Source organism: Chenopodium album, chromosome 8 (genome assembly GCF_948465745.1).
Source record: "Chenopodium album chromosome 8, dcCheAlbu1.1, whole genome shotgun sequence".
NCBI classification, from domain to species: domain Eukaryota; kingdom Viridiplantae; phylum Streptophyta; class Magnoliopsida; order Caryophyllales; family Amaranthaceae; genus Chenopodium; species Chenopodium album.
Window position 1 is genome coordinate 9,488,323 of NC_137841.1, and position 24,998 is coordinate 9,513,320.

Here is a 24,998-nt window from a genome sequence, read left to right on the forward strand (position 1 = left end):
TGGTCAGTCCTTTGCCTAGGGAGACGTTGTACACGTATTTAGCCGTCTCAGACCATGCCCTCAGTGCCGTTCTCCTTGCTAAGCGAGACGGCGTGCAGCTCCCGGTTTACTTCATTAGCCATGTTCTTAAAAATGCTGAACTCCGGTACCCCATGGTTGAAAAATTTGGCCTTGCTTTGTATATGGCATTCAAAAAATTGAAGCCTTACTTTTTGGCACATCCGGTGGTGATCTACACGGACCAGCCACTCAAGCGGCCAATGTCTACCTTGGACTCATCCCGGAGAATGTTGAAATGGGCTATTGAAATGCAGAGCCTTGAAATCACTTACGAACCAAGAAAGGCAGTGAAAGGTCAGGCGTTTGCCGACTTCATTGTTGAAATGACTCGTCCGGTGGCTCCGGATAATCTTGATCAGGTTTGGAAAGTGTACGTAGACGGGAGCTCTACAAAGAACGGCTGTGGTGCAGGCGTAATTTATGAGTCTCCTGAAGGAGACAGATTCGAATATGCACTACGCTTCAAGTTTCAGGCCTCTAACAATGAGGCGGAATATGAAGCCCTGCTAGCCGGCATACGCATGTGTAAGGCGGCAGGGGCCATGAAAATTGACGCCTACTCTGATTCTCAATTGGTTGTTAGCCAGTATGAGGGAAGTTGTGAGGCTACCCATCCGGCTATGATCAAATATCTCCAGGCAGTCAAAGAAGAGACCGGGGCACTTGAGGAATTCCGACTTAATCAAGTGCCTAGGTCTGAAAACAATCAGGCGGATGCATTGTCAAAACTGGCATCTTCCGCCTGCCATGACACGCCTCGGTCTGTCTTTTGGGAAGTTCTAGAAAAGAGAAGCATCTATGAAGATCCCATTGGAGTTTTGGACCGGAGCTCTACCTGGATGGATGGCATCCGGGCTTATCTTTCAGACGGCACCCTTCCTGATTCGCCACAGGAGGCATCCGTCCTGAAGAAGCGAGCTGCGAGCTTCGAGTTGAGAAATGGAGAACTCTTCAAGGCGGGGTTTCTTAAACCCCTGTTGAAGTGTGTCACCCCAGAAAAGGGGAGGGAAGTTCTCAAAGACTTGCACTCGAGATTCTGCGCCTCTCACATAGGCGGCAGGTCCCTAGCCGTCAGAGCCAGACGACATTACTTTTGGCCCACTCTTGAGGCAGACGCCAAGGAATTGGTGAAAAAATGTGACAAGTGCCAAAAGTTTGGCAAACTTATTCATCGTCCGGCTACTGATCTGACGGCCATCCACAACCCAATCCCGTTTGCAAAATGGGGGAAGGACATTCTAGGTCCTTACACGCCTGCTCCAGGCGGAAAGCGCTACATCTTAGTGGCTGTGGATTATTTCACCAAGTGGGTTGAGGCTGAGGCGGTTAAAAACATCAAGACCTCAGACGTAATTTCCTTCATCTAGAAGAATGTTATCACCCGGTACGGGGTACCCATGTCTTTGGTGTTTGATAATGGTCCTCAGTTTGAGACGCCTCAGCTAAAAACTTGGTTGGGAGATCAGGGGATCTCAAGCTGTTTTGCATCTGTTGGCTGGCCCCAAGCAAACGGCCAAGTTGAAGCCTTCAACAAACTCATCTCAGACGGCATTAAAAAGAAAATAGAAAGAGTCGGTGGCTTATGGGCAGAAGAATTAATCCATGTCCTATGGGCCATCCGGACAACAGTGAAAGGGGCAACCGGTGAAACCCCATTTCTCATGGTTTACGGTGCTGAAGCCGTCTTTCCCATCGAACATTACGAGCCGACTCTCAGAGTCATGCTGTATGATGAAGAGGAAAACTGGGAAGCAATGCGCCTGGCATTGGATTCACTCCCAGAACGCAGGGGCAATGCCGCCTTGCGTCATGAGATTTACCGTCTGAGAATGACTAGAGCCTACAACAAAAAAGTACACAAGCGTCCTTTGAAAGTTGACGACTTAGTGTTACGAAAAATGGAGGCAACCGGTAGGGCCAATGAGTTGGGAAAGCTAACACCAAATTGGGAAGGCCCCTACCGGATCTATGAATAAGTAAGGGACGACACCTACCGTCTGGAAACCCCAGACAACAGGCGCCTGCCTAGAACTTGGAATGTAGACAATCTGAAAAAGTACTACTTCTGAGAATGTAAATTTTTGTAAACAAATGAACTAATCAATGAAATCAGACTTTGTTTGCAAAATTGATTTATTTATTATTATCCATCCGGGTAATACATAGACATGTCCCTCTTTACTCAACTAAGTTTGACACTTAGTAAAGGTTACATTTGTTGGACCGCCTGGGTAATACTCGGATACCTTGTTTATTTAAGTTTGATACTTTGTTTATTCAACCGCCTGATTATCAGCCTCGGTAATACCCAGACTGACCCGTTTGTCTAAAAATCTAAGTTCGATACTTAGTGTAAATTCAATACTGATTAGAAACTAAGCACAAAAACGTTTAGTAGCTACACAACCGGTCTCAAACAAGACCAGAGGCTAAAATGGCCGGATGGTTGCTCATTTTATAAAATCGCCTATCCCAACATGGACAAAGGCGTCCGGCGACACCCCTTTGGGTGCAATCGTTGCAGAGAACAGACTATTTGTCGGTTCTACGTATCCATGCAGGCGACAAAAATTGAACGACCAAATTGGTCAACTCATAGCCGTCTGACCAAAATAACCTACGAAGAACGAATAAGTTCCTAGATACCGGATGCCCATGGGCATCAGTCGGTCACCGGCTGAAGTTCTCACTTAGGTTATTTATTCCAAAAATTGCACCTCTCACCCCAATTGGGGCAAAAGAGGTCAATGACTATGAAATCTCTACCAAGACAGACATACGCCGTCTGTGTAGTGACCTAAACGCCTGTTGGTGTACGGCTGTGCACTTGGTTTGGGGCAATCACTACTGTGATTGATTAACTTACAAACATATCATGCTCTTTGCAGCATCAGACGTTTTCAAGTCAATCAACCAACTCCACTTGAAACCAATCACACAGCCGTCCAGGGGCAAGGACAGCCAGACTATTGACTAGTTAGGCAAGAAATCGCCGCATGCTTTTGATAAGATAGGCAAAAATTAGAATTTGCAAAAAATAAAAATTCAAATGTAAAATGATCAAAACCGACTCAGTCGGTGCATTTCATAAAAGTCCATCCAACCAAATGGTTGTAATGGATCAAATGTTAACCGGACCCCGTTCGGGAGAAAGGAATTGTTAATTAACCCGGCTCCACAGCCGGTAAATACACAGATACTCGGCACGCAGGCCGGAAAAAGCAAGTTTTGGCATACAGCCGTTGAATAAAAAGAAAATTAAAAAAGCAAAGATTGGCATACTGCCGCTGAGGGGTCACTTCTGGCCTGCAGACGGAGCCTCTTGGTCCTCCCCCTTCTCCTCATCATCTGAGGGAATTTGGTGCGCTTCACCAGGACCAGGAAGCTCAGGCGCGGACGGCTCATTGGAGTTGACCCAGGCTTCAAAGGAGGCAGGCTCTGGCTCGCCTTGCTCTCTCAAGTACACCACGTACTCGGCATAGCTGTGCGCCATTGCCCAGATGCTATAATCCGCGTCTGGGTACAAGGCAGCCCAAGCAATCTTCATACGGGCGTCGTTGTCAGCATCACTCTCAGCAACAAGGCGGTTTTGCTCCGCCTCCAGGGTTGCTGCAAAGTTTTTCTGAGCTTGAGCAGCATCCTTCTCCAACCTCTCAACCTTGGTCTTCAGTTTGCCAAGGTCCGCCTGGGCCTTCTTGAGCGCCTCATCAGCCTTTTTGGCGCTCTCGTCCGCCTTCTTCTGGGCCTCCTCTGCCCCCTTCTTGGCCGTCTCAGCATCCGTAGCCCGCTGGTCGGCCGCCTTCAGATCTTGCTCCAGCTGCTGGATTTTAGACGCCTGTGTCATAATTATTGCTTTAGTTTCAAGTTCATTTACGATAGTCGAGTGTAAAGCAATATTATCAGCGTCTATGGCGGACTTCTTTGCCCTTTTTACCTCTTCCCTTTTGCGGGAATAAGGACGTTTGAGCCCGTCCACCCGCAGCATAGCCTGCAAAGAGTCAAGCGGTATTAGTGTCTCAGGCGGGATAAAATACTTGGAAAAAATAAAATTGAATTGACAAGTTTCTTACCTCAGCCAGAAGGGATAGAATGCGTTCAAGGTTGAAAGTCTCTATCCCAGGGATATTGTCCTTATCCCTCTTCCAGACGGCCTCCAGCATGGCTTTGGCATGCTTCTGGACGTCTGGCCAGCGGGGAGATTGATCTGCACCACAATCAATAGGTGATGAGTGCGAAACTAAGGCAGCACCTATTTGTAGCCGGCCGTCTGAGGATGACGTCTGTTGGGAGTGGGATTTCACCCGCAAAGGCCACCCCAGCTCAAGCGGGGATTCAAAAGGGTTCTTACCTTCAGAGCCGGCCAAGCGGGCACCGCTTGCAGGCGTGGAGAACCCCCCGGTTGCTGTAACGGGGTTAACGAGGTCAAGGCACAAGCTGCCGCCTATCTTCTCGTTTCGCCCCGCTATCCGCATCTGTTGATGCCCGGTTGAGGCGCTAGGAGTCGACGCGGAGGCGGCCTTCTTTATTTTGTTGAGAACGACTGGGGCCTCCTCCCTAGCCCGTTTGAGATTCTTCTCAAACGATTTCCCAACTTCTCCTCCCTGCGAAAAATAAACAAGTCAAAGTTAGCATCCGGAAAAGATAGTTTTTAAAATCAACTTAAGAAAGGGTCAGGCGCTCAATACCTTGGCCCTGAGCTCGGCCGCAGCTTTCTCCGCAAGATCTTTGCGGATGGTTGCAGAAGACCGCTTGGGAGTTTTCTCCGACTGCAACATGTTTAATGCTTCTTCTGCAAAAAGAAAGAAATTGGTCAATATCATAAATCAATACCGATAGAAAAATACTACAGACGGTATGAACTCAGGCGCATACGTTTGGTAAACATGTGCCCTAGCCCGCAGGCGGCTAGGAAACATTCATCCCTGAACCAGGCGCTCTTGGGGATCCAATTCTTAGGGACTTTTATTGTTTCCCCGGTTGACAGAGTTGCGTCTGTGAGGCCGAAAAAGTCTGCCTCAATTATTTTGTCAAAGTCTTCCTCTGGGTTCCGGGGAAGAGCGCACTTCCTGCCCAACAAGTCAGGCTTCTTATTGTACAGACGGAATTCATAATTTTCCCGTCTGGTTGGGGCTGACATCAGGTAGAACCTGTGCTTCCAGCCATCGAACTTTGAGACCTTGTCCAAGGTCATCATGTATTGCGGCTGTGTGGTTAGAGTATACCACGCCCTCCAGCCGCCTGGGCTTCTGCTGAGGTAATGCATGCTTGCAAAAGCCTCCTAGCCGGGGTTAAGCCCTTGGAACTCGCAGGCGGCAACATACCCCAGAATGTTGGTCCAAGAGTTGGGGGTAAGTTGCCAGACCCCAAGGCCATAGCCTCTCAAAATTGCCTTCACCGCCTGGTGAAGGGGGAAGCGAAAGCCAGCTTTGAACGCCGCCTCATAACAGCGGAAGTAGCTGCTGGCGTTCTGTTGATCGTCCCCCCAGGCGATGGTGCCCAGCTCAGGCGGCACCCGGATCTTATACTCGTCTCCTAACGGGTGCATTTTCTTAAAATTTTCCAAGTTCTCCCCCATTTGGATCCGGTCCTTGGAGGAGACGTGGATGCTGAAGGGATCGTCCTTCTTGCTCCACTTTTTCCTTTCTTCCTCCTCGCTATCCGGAAGAGGGGGTAAGTCATCACTGCTCTCAGAGGTAGAGGCGGAGCTGTCACTCTCCGTCCCCTCCTCACCTTGGTCCATGGGGGCAGAGACGGCCTCGTCGCCGCCTTGATCGCACTCTTCCAAGAAAGAGTCAGCAGGGGTTGAAGGGGTGCGCGGAGGGGATCTCTCCAGAGCCGTCTGGTCTCCCTGACCAGACGTTTCTCCCTCAGGCGTTTGGCCGCTTGAGCCTTCGCTCCTATAATTTGGATCAGTGGTCGTCTGCATTGTCCGAGCCATGGTGTCCTGCACAGACACATAACTGGTCGGAATCCTTGGCAAAGGGTGGTCCCAACACCCCGAGACGGTACTCCCAGTCCTAGACTCAGCCGTCCCTGGTTACCGGCTGGACTCTAACCTAGGCTGTTCCGTGTGTGTTGGTGATGCATCCATTTATTGCAAGAAATATGTACAAGCGGTGAAAAAAGAAAAGAGCTGAGAGAGACAGAGACGGTACCTTTTGATTTGGTATCTGAAAGTAGGCGGGACCGGCTGGGTCGCTGAAGAACAAACTTTCTTGCTCGCGTCTGACTCAAACGGATGACTTCTGCTCTCTCAAACTTTCTCTCTAGAAATTTTTTTGTAAACGTACAAAATTATGAGGGTAAAACGGCTATATATAGAGGGTAAATTTGGGGGCATTTCCGTAATTTACCCGGAAGGTGAACGGTTACTCTGTAACGGTAAAATTACCGCCAACCGGAGCGTGACATGTGTCACAGATGCCACGTGGCGTGCCACGTCACATCTGTGAGGGGCAAATGTTTAGGGTAATTTTACCCTGCCGCATGGCCCAATCAGAGGGTGACACGTGTCAGCCTCAGATTAGTCCAAAATGGACCAATCCCTGCTTGACACGTGTCATTCCAGAAATAAAGGGGAAAAGGCGGCCTTCAGGCCCAAATCCCGAGAACGCCGGAAAACGGCGCAGCCCACCAATGATTAGGGTTCAGTGACCTAATCAGGGGCACAATTCCCAAAGACCCTATAAATAGGGAGATGTCCCTCATTTTGAGGGCACGTTTTACCATTTAATATACCTGCATTCTCTTACATCAGAGAAACACCTGAGCTTGGAATCCGAGTAGATACCCACCTAAATTTCCGTACTCTTTACTCCTTTTCAAGTTACTAACTTGACCGTCGGAGGCGGAGCTCCAACCACCCGGAGTCTCCGTTGTTTTGCAGGTACAGCTCAAGCCGGATCAGTCTTCGTGACGTAACTCTCCCGAGGGACAAAAACACCCCAAACACACGTCATATCTCCTTTCACCTTTCAAATATGCAATTCTTTCTTCATAAACCACTTTGAGCCTCGTCTAACGATAGACCCTTCTTTTTTCAACCTACATCTACCTAACCTTGGGATGGGATGGTGTGCAACTTATGTAATTCTAAAAAAAGGCTTGAGTGATTCAAAAAATTAAAATAGCAAAAATAAGCAAAAGCAAAAAAATAAATAAAAGTGTACAAAGGGCAAGTGTTCCAATATCTTTGATATGAAAATATCTTCGATAAGAACACGTCTCAGATTGCGTCTCTTATCGAGTGCTCGGTACCGTGCTCGAGAAACATGAATGCCAAGTGAGTGATAGACCGCATGATTGGGATTGCCCACACTCATAAAAATAAAGATAAATGCTAATGAAAAAAGAGAGCTAAAAAAAGAGTAGAAAATCTCAAGTATAAAAACAAATATTCAAAAGCGAGGTTGCACACCTTGGGAGCTTATCTAGGGTCTTGAGCCTTTATCCCCTTCTTCTATAACCTTTAGCCTAACCACGTTACAACCCTTAAAAGACCTTTTTGAGGTATACACACTTGTGCGAGGTTCGGCTAGAGCTACGTTCGGCCTGATTCCTAACGGATACGTAGGCAACCTCACATTGAGGTGCGGCCGTAATAAACATGCATTCATATTCACATTCACACACTTACACCATGATCATATCAAGGGATCTCCTATGCTCATCCCTTTTCACTTAGAGCTAGACTTGGGGGCTCGATCCCAACATCATTAGCTTACCTAGCCTAAGAGTCACCACCATTTGACTCTTTTAACAAATAATATCTTTCCACACACTTAGCTCTTGCGGCCTAGCTTTAGTGTCACTTTCACACACCGCACACATACATGACCAAATATACTTCCCTTAGGAACCTTTTGTCATGAAATCTTAACATAACGCTGAATCATGCCTTGTCACATCACTCATAATCATCATTACATCACGAAGTATGAAGTGCTTAGCCTCCGTGCCTAAGTTACCTAAATACTTTCATTATCGAGTCAACCCGGATAGTCTAAGATGTTACAATCCTTGAGAGATAGTATCAAACAACATTTGACTAAGCTCATTCAACATGCACCTTCAAAAACTTCGCTTCTTTCTTTTTCGCGTCTTTCTTTTTCGGGAGAAAGTCGGTACCCTCCACAAAAATGACGGAAATTTTTTGCTTTTTTACAATGCACACACGGGTCATGAGTCACACATGTGTCATTTCACTTCGAGTCGAGTCAACCTCGAGTAAATCACAGAGAGTCAAGTTTATACCTTGAGTCGTGTCAAGTCGATGAGTCAAGCAATGCTAAACCTTAGGTCAACCCTAAGATGGTTAAAGATTAGCAAAGTTCTATAGTCAAAAATAAATACAGGTGCAGCAAAATAGGGAAGACCCTATCACAGCGTTCGGCGACAGAGTCAATTCTTGGCGCCAGAGATCTTTTCAGTAGCGACAGAGATCGAAGCCTCTCAGAAAGGTGATTTCGACCTCATACAGCAATTTCGAGTTCCTTGGTACGCCAGTTAGCCCCAATAAGCAATTTGACATGATTAAGTAGTCAGTTTGATTACAATCACAATAAGTGGTCGACCTGGTGAAAGATCGTCTCACTTAGCTTAAAGCGCCTAAGAATTGGCTCATCACGGAAACACCGACATACTGGTTTTAGCGGAAGCAAAGTTTAGGAGAGCTTTAGAGATCGACAAACGTTGGTCTTGAGAAATTTTTCTTCTGAATATTATCGCAACAAGCGTTCAAGTACCGAAGCTCTATTGTCCAGAGACGCGTGGGCATATTATTCAAGCTCTTTTGTTCAGAGACGCGTGAACTTTCCATCAAGCTCTTTGCTCAAAGACGCGTGAACATCTCCATCAAAGCTCTTTGCTCCAGAAACGCGTGGGCATACTATTCAAAAGCTCTTTTGTTCAGAGACGCGTGAACATTTCCTTCAAGCTCTTTTGCTCCAGAGACGCGTGGGCATATCCTTCAAAAGCTCTTTTGTTCAGAGACGCGTGGACATATCATAAAAAATCTCCTATTTTCAAGCTCTTTCGCTCAGAGACGCGTGGGAATCCTATTATCAAGCCCTTTGTTCAGAGACGCGTGGACACGTCATTCAGAAGATCATATTAAAAAAAAAAAAAAGAGAAGCTCTTTGTTCAGAGGCGCGTGAACATATCAAAAAAAGCTCTTTGTTCAGAGACGAGTGAACATCGAAACAGCAAAGTGGCGTTCCCTAGATTATGGAGAGTTGTCACAAGTAACTGAGGATTGTTTCAAGAGAAGCAATCTTCGATAGTATTCCTTGGACGTGGAATATTATCAATGCGGTGGAGGATCGTTTCAGGCAAAGCAATCTTCTATATTGGAAGCAGTTACGGGCGTAGCAGTTTTCAAGCAGGATGACATTCTCTAGCTTGCAGGAGGTCATCGAAACAACAAGGATACGACAACGAATCGGTTACTTTCAGAGACGTGTGCTCGACGGTGCAAGATACGCGTTTCTTAACTCTCTTATCTGTTCAACTAACGCTAGTTTGCAGGTATCGGCGTTACAAGAGTGATTTAGGATCGCAGAACGTTCTGAATCATTCTCCGTCCCTATCGATACTTTGACTTTCGTTTTCGAAACTTGCGTTTCTCCAAACTCAGTCAAAGTGGGGGCTTCTGTAGACACCCATTTGTGTCTCCCCAAAACCAAACCCAATGATGAGTACCTTTCACGTCGAATCATAATCGAATGAAGTGAAAGTGTGGAAAGTTTAGTGTTGCGGATATATTTAATTTCTTTTCTCTTCTCTCTGTTTTTGAAAACTTATTTTAAGAAAACAGCCAATCCAGTTTGGTTGGTCGTCCATGATACGGGTCCAATAATAGTGTAGTTGGATGGGGCTTGCAAAGACCTTTTCAACGATATATTATAAGCCCAATTCCGATGAATATTGAGGAAGTTATGGTCAATTTACTAAACTAGGCCCGGTTTGAGCCTTATATGCGGTCCAATGATCTTGGGGAGGGCCTAATATGATTTATCATTCCTAATGCAATTAGGAATGGTTTTAGTCTTCTAGATTCTTCTAGAAGGTTCTTTTCGTTCCTAATTCAATTAGCATTGATAAATTGACTTTTGTTGACTTTTCAGAGTTTTAATTAAAATCAAAGAGCATTTTCGAGGAAAATATACGATTTTATCCTCCTGAACAGCAAATTTATCTGATTTTCGAAAACGCGTTAAAAACAGGCTTGGCGCCTGACTCCAGGCATTGGCGCCTGGCGCTAGCCATTGGCGCTTGGCGCTAGTTAGCCAGGGTTTGCGCCAGCTCTGTTTTTTGTGCGTCGGACTCTGTTTTGTTTATTTTATCTTTTTGGCTTATTTCTCTATAAATAACGTATTAAAAACTCCGTTTTCATTCATCAACAACCAGCTTTTCAATTATAATCACCTACAATCAGTTTTCATTCGCAATCATTAATTCTCTAATTCTCTCTTAATTCATTCATCTCTCTTTTCTTTTTCTAACCTTGCTTTTCACATACAAAATTCCGCATTCGCAAGATCTAGAAACACCTAGCCATATTCGAAGTTGCCTTCGCCCTAAACGTGAAAGGTTTAATTTCTGAGGGTTTGGTCCCAAAATCTCTCTTTCCATTATTTAATTTAATTGTTTTGTTTATTATTTTCCTTGAAGTTACTAACGTGTGTATTTTGTTATTAGAAAGAGGTACGAGGCATCAAAATAAGTGCTTTAATGGTTTAAATTAATGTTATGATGTAGAAATCATGTTTAAATTGTTATTATGATATTCCAAGTATCATGTCTAGGGTAATTTTAATATTAAATATGATTGTTACGATGCTTAACTCCTACGTTCTTCCTAATATTTATGATTGTTAGTATCATGTTAGGGTTAAAGATTTGATTTTTATTGCTTAGTGACATGCTAGGGTTGGTTATTAATCTTGTTAGTATCATGCCTAGGATCTTGCTATTTTTATTATGCTTTAATATTAACATGAACATGATTATGATTATAATGACTATAATTTATGATGATGATTATTATTTTATTTATGACGATTATTATTATTATTATGATTTTTATAATTATTATTCATGATATTGATGATTTATTATGTTGCTTGATATATTATATTTATTGTTATTGCTTGATCACGCCTTTTATGCATGTTTAAAGGGAATTTGTACTTGCAATCACGCTTAATAAGATAATTAATAATCTTGTTTAGAGTTAATGTGATTATAATTCAAGTGATCGCCAATAATAGTTTTATTTGTGCATTAATATTCAACCAACATAGATAAACAGGTTTAGGGTAAACCTATTGATTGTATGTTAATTAAAAAGCGCACATGAATACGATCAGAATAAAGTAGAGGCCTATTATTAGGGCAGGTTCAATCTCTTTTAGGTTGGATTTGTACCTTCATCCCCGAACCCTTATTTGGTTCTAGACCTTATGGAGTTGACGATCTCTTGGATCGTTAACCTTCACCTCGTGAACGGTTTACAAGTTCCTAAAAAACTTGTTGGCGACTCTTTTGCTCTATCTTCTTCCCTTTTGGACGCCACCGTACTTTAGTGTATGATCACAGTGGGGTTCAAGCTAGGGGTTAACGCTTGAAATTTATTGCCTACAGTTAAGAAGTTTGCTAGTGATAATTCTGTTTCTATAGAGTTTGACCCTTTTGGTTTTTCTGTGAAGGATCTCAATACGGGGAGACCTCTAGCGAGATGCAATAGTGGTGGGGACCTTTATCCTTTTTCTTCCAATTCCTCTGCAACAAATAATCAACACCTCTCCCTAGCTGCAATTTCACCGTCGGTTTGGCATAGTCGTCTTGGTCATCCCGGCCCTTCAGTTTTCAATCTTTTGAGAAAAAGGAATTTAATTCATTGTAATAATGGGTCACATACCCAATTTTGCTACTCTTGTCCTTTAGGGAAGCATATAAGACTTCCGTTTAAATCTTCTTTAAGTGTCACTTTCTCTCCTTTTGACATTATTCATGCGGATTTATGGACATCCCCTATTACTAGCAAATTGGGTCATAAATACTATTTGGTGTTTTTATATGATTTCACTCATTTTCTATGGATCTTTCCTAATAAATATAAATCTCAAGTGTTTGATATTTTTTTTGCAATTTAGGGAGTATGTTTTCACTCAATTTGAAAAACGCATAAAAACCTTTTAAAGTGATAACGGTCGTGAATTCGACAACTCTCCCTTCCTTCAACTTTGTGCTAAACACGACTTAGTTTTCCGTTTGTCATGTCCTCATACATCACAACAAAATGGTAAGGCCGAGAGAATCATTCGCACAATAAATAATATGGTTCGCCCTCTCCTTTTTCATGCCTCACCTCCCCCATCTTTTTAGGTATATGCTTTAAGTGTCGTTGCTCATATTCTCAATGTCCTTCCTACTACCACATTGAAGAATAAAAGCCCAACCGAAATTCTCTATCGTCGTAGTCCCTCCTATGACCACCTAAGAACTTTCGGCTGCCTATGCTTCCCCAATCTCTCATCAACGCATCTAACAAGCTCTCACCTAGATCATCACCTTGCATTTTTCTAGGTTACCCATCTACCCATAGGGGATATTTTTGCTACGATTTATCCACAAATAAAACAATCATATCTAGGCATGTTACTTTTGTGGAACATATATTTCCTTTCTCAAATATTCAACAGTTTAGAGCTTCGAAATACTCTTTCCTAGATTCGGACCCCTCTCCTGCTCTAACTCCAATCGTAGCCCACCAACTTCAGCACTCCTCTCCCCCTACTGTCGGCTCAGTCCAGCCCAGCTTCACCAGCCCACCTTCTCCTACCGTGGCTACTACTGGGCATAATAGCCCTATGCTGGACCGTGGGCCTGTTCATTCAGCCACGACCCACCACAGGACTACCCAGACAGTTGGCCCAGAGTCTGCTGCCCCACCTCCCTCAAGCCCAGTCACACCAACTCCCCCAACTCCTTCCAGTCCGAATAACTCACCTCACTCAAGCCCACCTACCATTCAATTTGGGTCACTTCCCCCAAGCCCAATACCATTATCACCACAAATGAAAACTCGTGCCAGCCATGGGATTTTTAAGCCTAAAGTCCAATTCAACCTTTCTGTCCAAGCAATCTCACCTTTGCCTAAAAGCCCCAAGATAGCCTTTCTTGACCCGAATTGGAATGCGGCAATGCACGAGGAGTTTAATGCTCTCACAAAGCAACATACTTGGGATCTAGCTAGTTCCTAAACCGGAAGGGGCAAACATTATTCGGTGTATGTGGCTCTATAAACATAAATTCAAGGATAATGGTGATCTTGAACGGCATAAGGCTCGGCTTGTTGTAAATGGTAAGTCACAAGAGGTTGGGGTGGACTGCGATGAGACTTTTAGCCCGGTTGTAAAACCGGCTACAATAAGAACAGTTTTGAGTATTGCTATGGGACGTAACTGGCCTATACATCAACTAGATGTAAATAATGCTTTTCTTCATGGGGATTTAAAAGAAACTTTGTACATGCATCAACCGCTCGGATTTGTTAACCGCGATGCTCCTACTTATGTGTGTCGTCTTAACAAGGCTCTATACGGTTTAAAGCAAGCGCCACGGGCCTGGTATCATCGGTTTGCCAACTATCTTCATCGCATTGGGTTTGTATGTAGCAAGAGCGACACTTCCCTTTTCATTTTTCGAAGAGGACATGATACGGCATATTTATTGCTTTATGTGGACGACATAGTGCTAACCGCATCATCCGAGGCATTGAAATCTTCTATCATTGATTTACTGAAATCCGAATTTTCAATGACTGATCTTGGTGCTCTAAGAGTCTAAGCTTCTTGGGCATCTCAGTTACTAGAACGCCGACCCACATGTATCTTTCTCAAAAGAAGTATGCTGAAGAAATTATCCATAGGGCTAACATGGATAATTGCAAAATGGTTGCTACTCCGGTTGATACTAATTCGAAATTAAGTGCTCACGAGGGTGAGCTTGTTTCGGATCCTTCTCTTTATCGCAGTTTGGCTGGCGCATTGCAGTACTTAACCTTTACACGGCCAGAAATAGCCTACGCAGTACATCAAGTCTACCTATTCATGCATGCATGAACCTCGAGAGCCTCACTTTAATGCTCTCAAGCGCATCATCAGGTACATCCAAGGTACCAAAGACCTCGGTCTTCATCTCTTTCCATCTGCACCGACCAGACTAGTGTCCTATACAGACGCTGATTGGGGGGGCTGCCCCGACACTAGACGATCGACCTCCGGATATTGTGTGTTCTTGGGGGACAATTTAATATCATGGTCTGCCAAACGTCAAGCAACTTTGTCTCGGTCCAGCGCAGAATCAGAATATAGAGGCGTAGCTAACGTAGTTGCCGAAACTTGTTGGCTTAGGAACCTGCTTCTTGAGCTCCATTGCCCTCTTCGGAAGGCATCCCTTGTATATTGTGACAATGTGTCTGCTGTTTACCTCTCTAGCAATCCTGTCAATCATCAGCGGACGAAGCATATAGAGTTGGACATCCATTTCGTTCGTGAGCAAGTCGCGTTGGGTCTTGTTCGAGTACTTCATGTTCCCTCGTCATATCAATATGCAGACATTTTCACTAAGGGACTTCCCCGACAACTATTCTTTGACTTTCGTTACAGTCTTAGCGTTCGTCCTCCTCCCGCTACAACTGCGGGGGCGTGTTAGAGAATATGTTATTATTCTCTAGTATATATTCTGTGGATATATTTTGTGTATTTATGTATATCTTAGATTCTCATATCTTAGGTTGTACACCCTATAAATATTCATGAATGAGAATATGATAGGCAAGGAGATTTACACAATCTGACAGTTCCCGGTATGAACTCTTAGCTTCTCTCCGTCTCATGTCCAATACATGAATTTCAAACTAATGCCATGAATATGGTCATCCATCTTTTGTTGTGTACTTAATGTACCAAAATTAGAGCCACTACTAAAGGTGGGCATGAGCCGTACCAGCCCGCATGCGGCACGGGTTTGGCACGACACGAGCCTGCCAATGGCACGGTTCGATGACCGAAAAGTGGGCCCTGGGTCGTGACGTGAACACGATTTCAAGAATTCGACACGAACCCGCAGACGGTAGTTTGGCCCGCCAGCACGGCATGCCCGACACGGTCATAAAATAACATAAATAATAATAAAGAACTATAATAATAAAAATAAGAATAATAAAAAGAACAATATATAATAATAACAAAAAAACATAAACATAAATTAATAAAATTATTTAATAGTATATCCACTTTAAAAGTTGTTTTAAAAAAAAAAAAAAAATTATTGGCGGCCCGGTGTCCGGCACTGCACGACAAGTGGGCTGTGGTGTGCTAAATGGTGGCCCGGCACGGCACGACACGACATGCCAAGATGTAAGCAAGGCACGAGTCACCACCATGCACGGCAAGGCACGGCCCAGCACTGCACGTTGCGTACCTCTAGCCACTACCCATATATCATGCATTACATTGGTTCACTTTTGCCATGATATAAGTATACAAGCAAGGAGAGGAGCTAATTACAATAGAGAGCTCCCGTTAATTAGAAAGAAAATTAAAGTAGATAAAATGACAAAGCTGCCTTACTTATTGGGTGAAATGACACTAACATCCCCTCAGTTTATAAACTTTATCGAATTTCCTCGAGAAAAACATCAACCCAACCATATCAGATTGGAAAGGAGGGGGTTGGTAACCTTCACTTGATGATAAATGTTAAACGCCTACATTGCTTTTCATGAACCATTGGCGTAGCTTCATGCTAAGTGAAAGTTGATTGAGCACCAAGTCGAAAGTAGAGATGGGATTATCCCTAATGACTCGATAATTCCTAGATGCACGAAGTTCATAAGGTGACTAACTACAAAGGTAACTAAACGCTCAATTTTAATCCCATCATGTTATATAAGAGAAATGTAATTAGAGAAAGTAGATCTGCTTGTTAGAGACCTATTCGGTAAAGGCTACGCATACAACTCTAATTTGTAATGTTTTTATTGGCTAAAATAATAGGCACAAGTTCCATTAAATTCAATTTATATTTGACTCCTAATTTTCTCCCATGTTCTGTTGATGTGTTAAATTTCTAATGATTTTGTAAGTAGGGACAACATAGAATGATTGTCTAGTAAATTCTCTTACGAATATGAGGGAATTACAATTTCCCAAATCTCCTGTTCTACAAGGGAGTTGAACAATGGACTTAAGTGATTTTGCTAAAGTGTCATTGATTATACTTCGTACAATCATTAGGAGTTTGCAATTTTAAATGATTATTAAAGTGTAAATATTTGTGAATTTAATAGTGGTAAAAGGCATTTTTAGGTAAACACTAATTTTACCACTATTAAATTCACAAATATTGGCCAATAGGTCATGGAAAGGTTAGGAAATAGTCTATCACTCCCCAAATAATTTAGATTAGACTCTAAAATTCACAATTGACTTTAAACAAATGTTTTTGAAAGAACCTTGTTTCTTACTAGCATATGAATTCATAGCCCTGACTGTAGAATAGTCAAATCCTATTATTAGCTTTTGACACCAAAAAAAACATTAAGCCTAATATTAGGATAAAATTTGTATTAGATTGTGGTTTGCTATCAAATATAGGACTGGAATGAAAATTAGAGGGAAATGTGGTTTACCACTTTTTTAGGCACATTTCTTATTGTATGATTATGCACAATCCTTATTATAGATTTCTTTCTGGCAATATATAACAATTCATACATTCTTATACTAGATCTTAAAAAATAATAAAAGTGTAAATATATATACCTTCAAAATAAGAAGAAAAAAAAAAGAGTGCATAGGCCGGGCAGGACCATGTTGAGTGCTTAACAAATTCAATTGTTTTGGTCTATCGTGCCCTGAGCCCTGCGCAAAAAAAATAATAATAATAAAATAAAATAATATAGAGGTCGCCCCCATTAGTTTTATTTAATTTTAATAAGAAAAGGGAAGATTGATTTTGCAAATTATAATTAAAAGCCATGGAATTTGCAAATAACAAGATTAAAATCCCCTTTTTCATTTTTGTAACCATTTTGGTGGCCATTATTCCTACTACACAAGCTAACATTGTAGGAAACAACACTGTTAAACAGCATGAACACGATGAATGGTTTCAGAGAAAACTTGCTGAAGCTTATAATGCTTCATTACAAGCCTATCATCATGAACCTACTGAAGTTATGGATGAATTTAACTACCATGTCCATCGGTAAATTTTCTTATTTTTTTCAATTCTTCATCTATATTATATACGAATTATCATTTTATTTTTATATGTTTCTTTTAAGGTATATGTATTCTTAATTTCATACATAGAGTTTCAATAGTTATCAAAACTATGCAACAATAATTAATCATAATACTGTATCATATAAACATAAAGATAGGGCTCCCTAGAGGGTATAATTGCACATTATTTTTTTGGGTTGGTAAGAAAAGGGTCCTATTAGTTTGAAATCTCTCATAGATCAATCTGACTCGAGTTAGCTGGACAAATACATTATTACTAGTAGTTTTAATTTTGTGTTTTGGCATTTGCGATGTTGATTTCATTATGGAATTAATATCTTGTTAATTAGTCATATTAAAAATTTGCTCCTATACTCAAGAAAATCCTTTGTTAATGTACATGACATAATTTAGTTTGATCATAAATTCTCAATGACAAATTTGCAGGTCATTAGAAGGAACCAATAGTACAAGAAGAGGGCTAGGTAAGTACAGGGGTGCATGCAAGGCTCAAAACCCAATTGACCGTTGCTGGAGGTGCAAGGCTAATTGGGCTCAAGACCGAAAAAGATTAGCGGACTGTGTTAAGGGTTTTGGACGTCGGACCACCGGAGGAAAAGACGGTCCGTATTATGTAGTAACAGACCCTGCTGATGACAACGTTGTTAACCCCAGGCCAGGAACCCTCCGTTTTGGGGTGCTTCAACCTGGTCCCTTGTGGATTACATTTGCTAGGGATATGAGGATTGTGCTCAGTGGAGAACTATTGGTGACAAGCGACAAGACGATCGATGGTCGTGGTGCACAAGTCCGGATAGCCGATGGAGCTGGGATCACCATCCAATTTGCAAACAATGTCATCATTCATAACATTAAGATCCATGATATTAAGCCTGCTCCTGGAGGACTAATTAGGGACACACATGACCATGTTGGCATTAGGGGTGCTGATGATGGAGATGGTATCAACATCTTTGCCTCCACCAACATTTGGCTCGACCATCTTTCTATGTGGAATTGCAGAGATGGTCTTATCGACATCGTTAAGGGTTCCACTGCCATCACCCTTTCTAACAACCATTTCACCAGACATGACCACGTAAGTCAATAAATATTACGAAGTACATACGGGTAAAAACTATGGTCAAAGTTTATAAAGTTTAACATCTCGTATTACATCTTTTTTTTCTTTAACTGTAATATGGGATGACTATGTACAGGTGCTGTTGTTTGGTGCTAGTGATACTGATCCAAAGGATGAGATCATGCAAATATCACTAGCATTTAACCACTTTGGAAAGGGGCTTGTCCAAAGAATGCCAAGGTGTAGATACGGTTTCTTCCATGTTCTCAACAACGATTACACACACTGGATAATGTATGCTATCGGTGGTACTTCGCATCCCACCATCATCAGTCAAGGCAATCGATTCATCGCTCCTCCAAATCCTACAGCTAAAATGGTAAGAAACACAAACAATTCACCATCAATTATACTAACATGGCATTAGTTACTCTAATCACATGCAAAAGATTCAATGTGGTTTTTCTTTGTTTGATATTCATCAATTTTTTTTTTATATTTGAATGAAACAGATCACAAACAGGAACAATGTTGTCGGCGAAGAATGGAAAAAATGGATATGGAGATCGGAGAATGATGTGTTCTTGAACGGAGCTTACTTTGTAGAATCAGGACACCCCTTAGACCAGAGGCGTTTCAAGAAAGATTTTATCAAATCAAAACCTGGAACATACGTGAGGAGGCTTACCCGATTCGCGGGTCAGCTCAGATGTATAGTTGGAAAAAGCTGTTAGATGTAACATATGTTTTTCGTTTTTACAACATTTATGCAATTAATACCCTTTTTTCTCTTATTTGGTCTTACAAAACATAGAGTACTCTTTCTAAGAAAAGGATTATTGGAACGAATGTGCATGAAAAGGATATATTTTACTAACCATTATAATAAGTAATCGTAAGTACATTCAAAGTTTATGTAGATGCGAAGTTAATATGAATTGGTTTACCCAATTGCAATGTTTTGGTCCAAAAGTTCATATAATCATATAATGACATAGTCATGAGTTTGTACATCACAATTCCTATCTCTCTCACCATCCCATCATCAATCTGCCTACATCAACAGAATCGACAAACATATCATCTGGTAAGCAATCAACTTAGGCATGGCTGCTCTCTCTCTTTCTCCTTTGCTAGTTTCGTTTTCTTTCTATCTCACTGAGAAAGCAAACAACATGTAATGAAAAACATATACTCCGTACCATCAGGTAAAGCTACTTTCATGTTCTTTCCATCCTACTGTAGGGCAAACATGTAATGCAAACACATATCATCTGGTAAGCTAATTTTGTTTCTTTACAATCCCACCATGAAACAAATATGTTACAGCAGACACATTCAACTTGTATTGCAGTTTCCTTTCTATCCCACCGTCAAGCAAACATTTACAAAGTATATTCAATGGTTTTCCTTACCTATTTCAGTGCGCGCACACACACACCCTCCTACCAATTCAATACATTAAATGGGAAGGTCAATTAACACCGAGTTCAAAACCCTAATCACTTGAATAGTTTTCTCAACATGCATATGCCATATCTAAGGGCCTACGGATTACTCTTGGTATTTCTGAGAGTCTAAACCTGAAAGGAGAAAAAATGAGTCTCCAGTAGAGATGAACTAAAGATTTAAGAGTCACCTTTACACAAAGCACTGAGATGCTGCCAGTTCTGGTATGCTGTGACCTAAGTAAATGGTCAATCATCTGAACTACATGCGTGGGATTGGGGGCTATGAGTTGAACTGAGCTAGATTTCTTCTTTGTTGTTAGTGCTTCGTCGCTTGTTGCCAAGCCTGAATGAGAAGAACCTGTGCCAGGTGTAGAGGGAAGGAGATGAATTGAAACAGTGGCTCAAGGGGTTTCTGAAGCAGAATGGCTGGAGAATGAATAAGTTTTTTTTTTTTTTTTTTTTTTTTTTTTTTGGGCCAACAAAACACAGGAAATTTAAGCTGGCTCATTTCTTGCTCAAATTACTCCGTACTAACTTTCGCTTATGAGCTTTACAAACTAGATATCTATCAACCGTGATAAAAGCTACTATATAAGAAAATCTACCTGCAAGACTTCTAATTCATCAAGCAATTGAAGGCACCTCCCTGCAACCACGGGTTGGAAATAGCTCAGATGGCTTTTGTTGAGTTAATCCAAATCTCAATTCGGCTGATTTCCCATCTGCTTTCCATATTCCTTGGAAAATAGCATACTTTTTTTGTAACCAAGAATTTGGATATGTTTTCTTCCCTCCAGGAGTCCTGGGTCCTGGATATTCATTATTGCTTATCAATATCCACCCAATTGCAGCAGCTCATCTCTTTTTGATAACCAAGCCCCATTTACTAGAATCCTAATCAGTTCATTATCCTTCTTACTTCCCAACTCCTCAATAAAACTTTTAAAGCCTAGTATGGGCTTCTGTTTCTGGACTGGCTAGCAGTGATCTGCCAACAATCCCTCGTTCAAATAACTTCAAAATTCTCATCGGGTTGCATTACCCCCCCCCCCCCCCTTCACTTTTCAAAACCAGCTTTAGCTAAATTGCTAAGTATATAAAATATTCAAAGCTGTAGCAAAACTTCTACCACGCCTCCATGTTTATTAAAGTGGAAAGAGAAGTGAAAATTTATCAATAAACTACCAAATGTCTTTGCTTCTGTCACATACTCTCTCCAAATTTGCTTTCTCGGACAACAAGGCCTACAACACCTACAATTTCACAGAACCACCAACCCAACCACATAAAACAGACATTAACACATATGTGCACCAACCTACATGGCATACCTAAAATGCTCTAATTTTATTAAGACTACAGGAAAGCATATAGTTTCCTAACTCGAATGAGTTCGACTTCAAACTTTAAAACCAATATTGTATGCCTAAAAGCTAGAGAAGGGCAAACTTCAGCCAGATCCTACTAGAAGGGCAAAGTCAATAACCAGTTTTCTTCTTGCATACATAAAATATGAGTTGGATTGTCATCAATTAAGTAAAACATAAAATAAATGCAAGAATCTGAAGATTGGGTGAAGTCGGGCCCATAACAATACTGTTGTTGCTAACAGTGGCTAAATGAGAGACAGCAGTGGAAATTACAATTGCATTTCCGTGTATGACGCCCTACTTTTCTTATGATAGTATTTAAGACTCAGCAAAACCAAAAAATTGAGAAACAAAATAATGCACATATCAAAACTGATGAGATTCTTACTTGGTATTTGTTCCCAAAAAAAGAAAACTGTTCAAAATAAAATACAGGTCTATTCAAATCGAGTAATGATTTCTAACCTGGTAGCCTGCCTCCTATAGAAATACAAGTGCTCATCCTGTTCAATAATACAACCCCTTTTGATGCTTTAGAACTGCTTTGTTTTGTTCCTGAAGAACTTGTCCCTTTTAGCATAAACAAAACAAAGAATGATAAAAGTTGCAGCAGACATAGACATAGAGGCCCATGGAACTGGTGGATCTGTGAAACACACAAGTGAAGCATCCAACTCCTGTGATGCACGATAGATGATTGAGTGCATGGCATACAAGTCATGTTCCGATGATCTCAAGTAATATGAGGCCAACTCAAATTCCAAATGGGACAGCGCTGTAATCATCTTATCTAGCTTATACTTAAAAAGAGACCACCTCTGTGAGAATTCAGTAACCTGGTTACCCTTCAATAGCTTCTGATACCCACCATGTGCCTTAACAGATTGTAGGACTTCTATGGCACTCGAAACAGTATAATTCAAAGTGGTCAAAAGAACATTCCTTCGAGCAGCATCCTTCTGCACAAACGACAAAGAAGAAATCTCCGAGAACGGTCCAAATGGAGTTTGCCCAACACTCCAAGTATAATCAACCAAAGTGGTATTATGCCTGGGGCTCCATCTCAAATGGGTTGGAGACACACCCCACATACTCTGCAAGACTGATCCAATAATCGGCCTCTCAAGCTCTCTAGTCTGAGTAAAAACATGACGCCCATTGCAACTATAATCGCTCACAGTCTGAGTATTTCTTGTCCTAATCGCAATCACCATATCCTTAAACGCAACAGATTGATGAAACCGATCAAGCAAAAGCAACGTATTATCATCCAAATCGAAAACATACACCGGGATAACCCTCTTAAAATCATCCTCCTCATGAACACCTGCCAACCTCTTAAACTCATCAGCCGAATCAGACAGTATCTGATGCAACTTCTTCGAATCCACATACTCACTCACAATCAAAGTATAGTTATCAAACAAAAACCTACTAGTATACGAGCTTTTCGACTTGGAAACAGCAAAGGAACACAAAGCACACTCCTTATAATTAATCTCATACTTCTTAAAACTCAAAGACTGATCCCCAAGCAACAAACCCTTATCCGACAAAGCATTCTCAATCAATTTCCAATCCAACCCATAACTATTATGATCATTACCATCACTCCCAACAACATGAATAAACTGAACAACAAGATTATTCTCAAAAGGAACAGGAATTCTCAAAGAAGGAACAAGCAATACCTGATAAGCACTATAAACCAACGAAGCTAAATCAGCCAACACCGCCTTATCCGATTTCGCCTTCCCATGAAAAGCAGCAAGAGGATGAAACTCCCCCTTTGGAAGAACCCCATCACCCGAAAGACCCGGCCCGTAATCCACCGGGCCAGCACCCAAATCAACCCAAATGTACCTATCCTTACTCACCCAAACCGAACCCAAGCACTTTGTAAAGCTCGGCGAAGACAATTCCGACCCAGTTGAGCCCGAATACGTATAAGCATACGGCTTCGATTGGGCGCCGAGATTGATGAGATAGACGGTATACCCATGAAGGGGCTTCTCGCGGCGGAAGTCAGCAGCTATGATCTCATCGACAACGGAGTAAGAAACAGACAAGAGGGATGACCGGAGAGATGATGTAGATGAGGCGAGAGAAGCGCGGATTGCGGAGGAGAGAGAGGAGGAGAGAGAAGGGGAGGAGAGAGAGGCGTCGTGGTGGAGGGAGTGGGAGAGGGAGAGGTGGTGGAGAGTGGAGTCATAGGGGGTGATGACGTGGAAGGGGGAGGAGGAGTGAGAAGAAGAGAGGAAGGAGGAGAGGGTGGAGGCGGAGGAGGGGGTGAAAGAGGGGCCGACGAGTTTGATGTGGACGGAGGTTGGGAGGGAGAGGGAGAGGAGGGAGGTGATGCGGTGGTCGAGGGTGGTGGTTGTTGCGGTGGTGGAGAGGGTGGATTTGAGGTGGGATGGGAGGGAAGGGAGGGTGTCGTTGGATGCGTGTGGGTCGAGTTGGAATTGTTGGGTTAGGAAGGAGTCCAGGCCGAGGATTGGGGCGGAGGTGGTGGGGCGGAGGTGGTGGAGGAGGAGGAGGAGGAGAGAGAAGATTGTGATGGTGGTGGTTTTGACGGTGATCGGAGATTGGACGGTGTTGAGCATTTTAATTGATTGGAATGGTTTGGTTTGAGTGTTTGATTGAGTACTAGAGCATTATGTATGTAGTGATTTGAGGAGTGATGATTTGTGTCAAAAAAAAAAAGAGTTTTTTTCCGGTGGAGAGGGGGGAATTGACTTGAGAAATTGAGAAGTATGATGGCGGTGTTGTTAATTTTGGGGGCGGATCTTGTGTCAAATATGGGTATGAATCGTACTTCAGCTGAAAGGAGATCATACAATTATAAATACAGGGTCATATACAACAAAAAGGGGTTTAGACACTAAAGTTTATTATACACTCTTTCTGAGTACATTTTCTCTCTCTAAATACTTACTAACTTAAGCTTTAGAAGGGTTCCTTGAGCCACCCCTAAAGGCAACAACGTTTGTCACCTGTGTAGGTTAACTTAATTGGATTCGTTTCGATCCAGTCCGAACCACCAGTACTACACCTAGAACAACACCGTCAGTGTAATGTTTTGCACGGGTGTTAATTCGAGTATCATTAAATGGAATATGGATTGATTGTCTTAAAAAATGGAATATGGATTGACCTATGACGAAACCTTTTACCTTATCAAAATTCTTTGACATTGACACTATTTTTCTCCTCCTTCTAACATATGAGAGAGCTTCACCGGCAAATCTAAATTAGAGCGCAGTAAGTCCCAAATGAGGCAATCTCCCTTTGTCTAGGGGTGCATATGAGACGAAATAACTCGTGGTCTACTCGAGCTCTATTCAGTTAAAACTCGGTCAAAGCTCGAGTTGAGTGGGTTCGACTCAGGCTGAATTGAAATTGACTCAAAATGTTAATGAGTTGCTCATTACTCGACTCGAAAGTCGTGAGAAACTTAAATTCCTTTATACAGTATTATATATAATAAAAATAAAAGTTAAAATATTTTGATTTTAAAACTTTTGTTTTATAATTAATAATTAATAAATATACCATATTTATGTACTCATATTATCATATGTATATTTCTTAAATTACAAATATAAAGAGAAGGAAGAGATGTTACACTAAATAAGGGGTTCTACTAAGACGAATAAAATATCAAGCCACTCGAGATTAACTTGGTCAAAACTCGACTCGATTAAGCTTGACTCAATATGTTAACAAGTCGAGTCGA

At 42.0% G+C, this 24,998-nt stretch overlaps 2 protein-coding genes across 5 annotated transcripts; one reads left to right on the forward strand and one right to left on the reverse strand.

Moving 5' to 3' along the window:
* The first annotated feature begins 17,107 nt into the window (after window positions 1-17,107).
* Window positions 17,108-19,175, forward strand: LOC145642723 (pectate lyase-like). Its single transcript, XM_081693899.1, has 4 exons — window positions 17,108-17,337; window positions 17,805-18,456; window positions 18,578-18,820; window positions 18,954-19,175. The coding sequence occupies exons 1-4, from the start codon at window positions 17,108-17,110 to the stop codon at window positions 19,173-19,175; spliced, it is 1,347 nt and encodes a 448-aa protein (XP_081550025.1).
* LOC145641707 (uncharacterized) lies at window positions 18,466-24,080 on the reverse strand. 4 transcript variants are annotated; one of them, XR_014115495.1, is made up of 2 exons: window positions 21,728-24,080; window positions 18,466-18,806 (listed from the first exon to the last, which is right to left on the reverse strand). XR_014115495.1 is itself a non-coding variant. In XM_081692625.1 (1 exon), the coding sequence occupies exon 1, from the start codon at window positions 23,863-23,865 to the stop codon at window positions 21,796-21,798; it is 2,070 nt and encodes a 689-aa protein (XP_081548751.1). In that variant the 5' UTR covers window positions 23,866-24,080; the 3' UTR covers window positions 21,627-21,795. The 4 variants fall into 4 exon arrangements, 1 of the variants encoding a protein (XP_081548751.1); XR_014115494.1 differs by having other exon boundaries at window positions 18,466-18,812; XR_014115493.1 differs by lacking the exon at window positions 18,466-18,806 and adding an exon at window positions 19,224-19,599.
* Window positions 24,081-24,998: the final 918 nt, after the last annotated feature.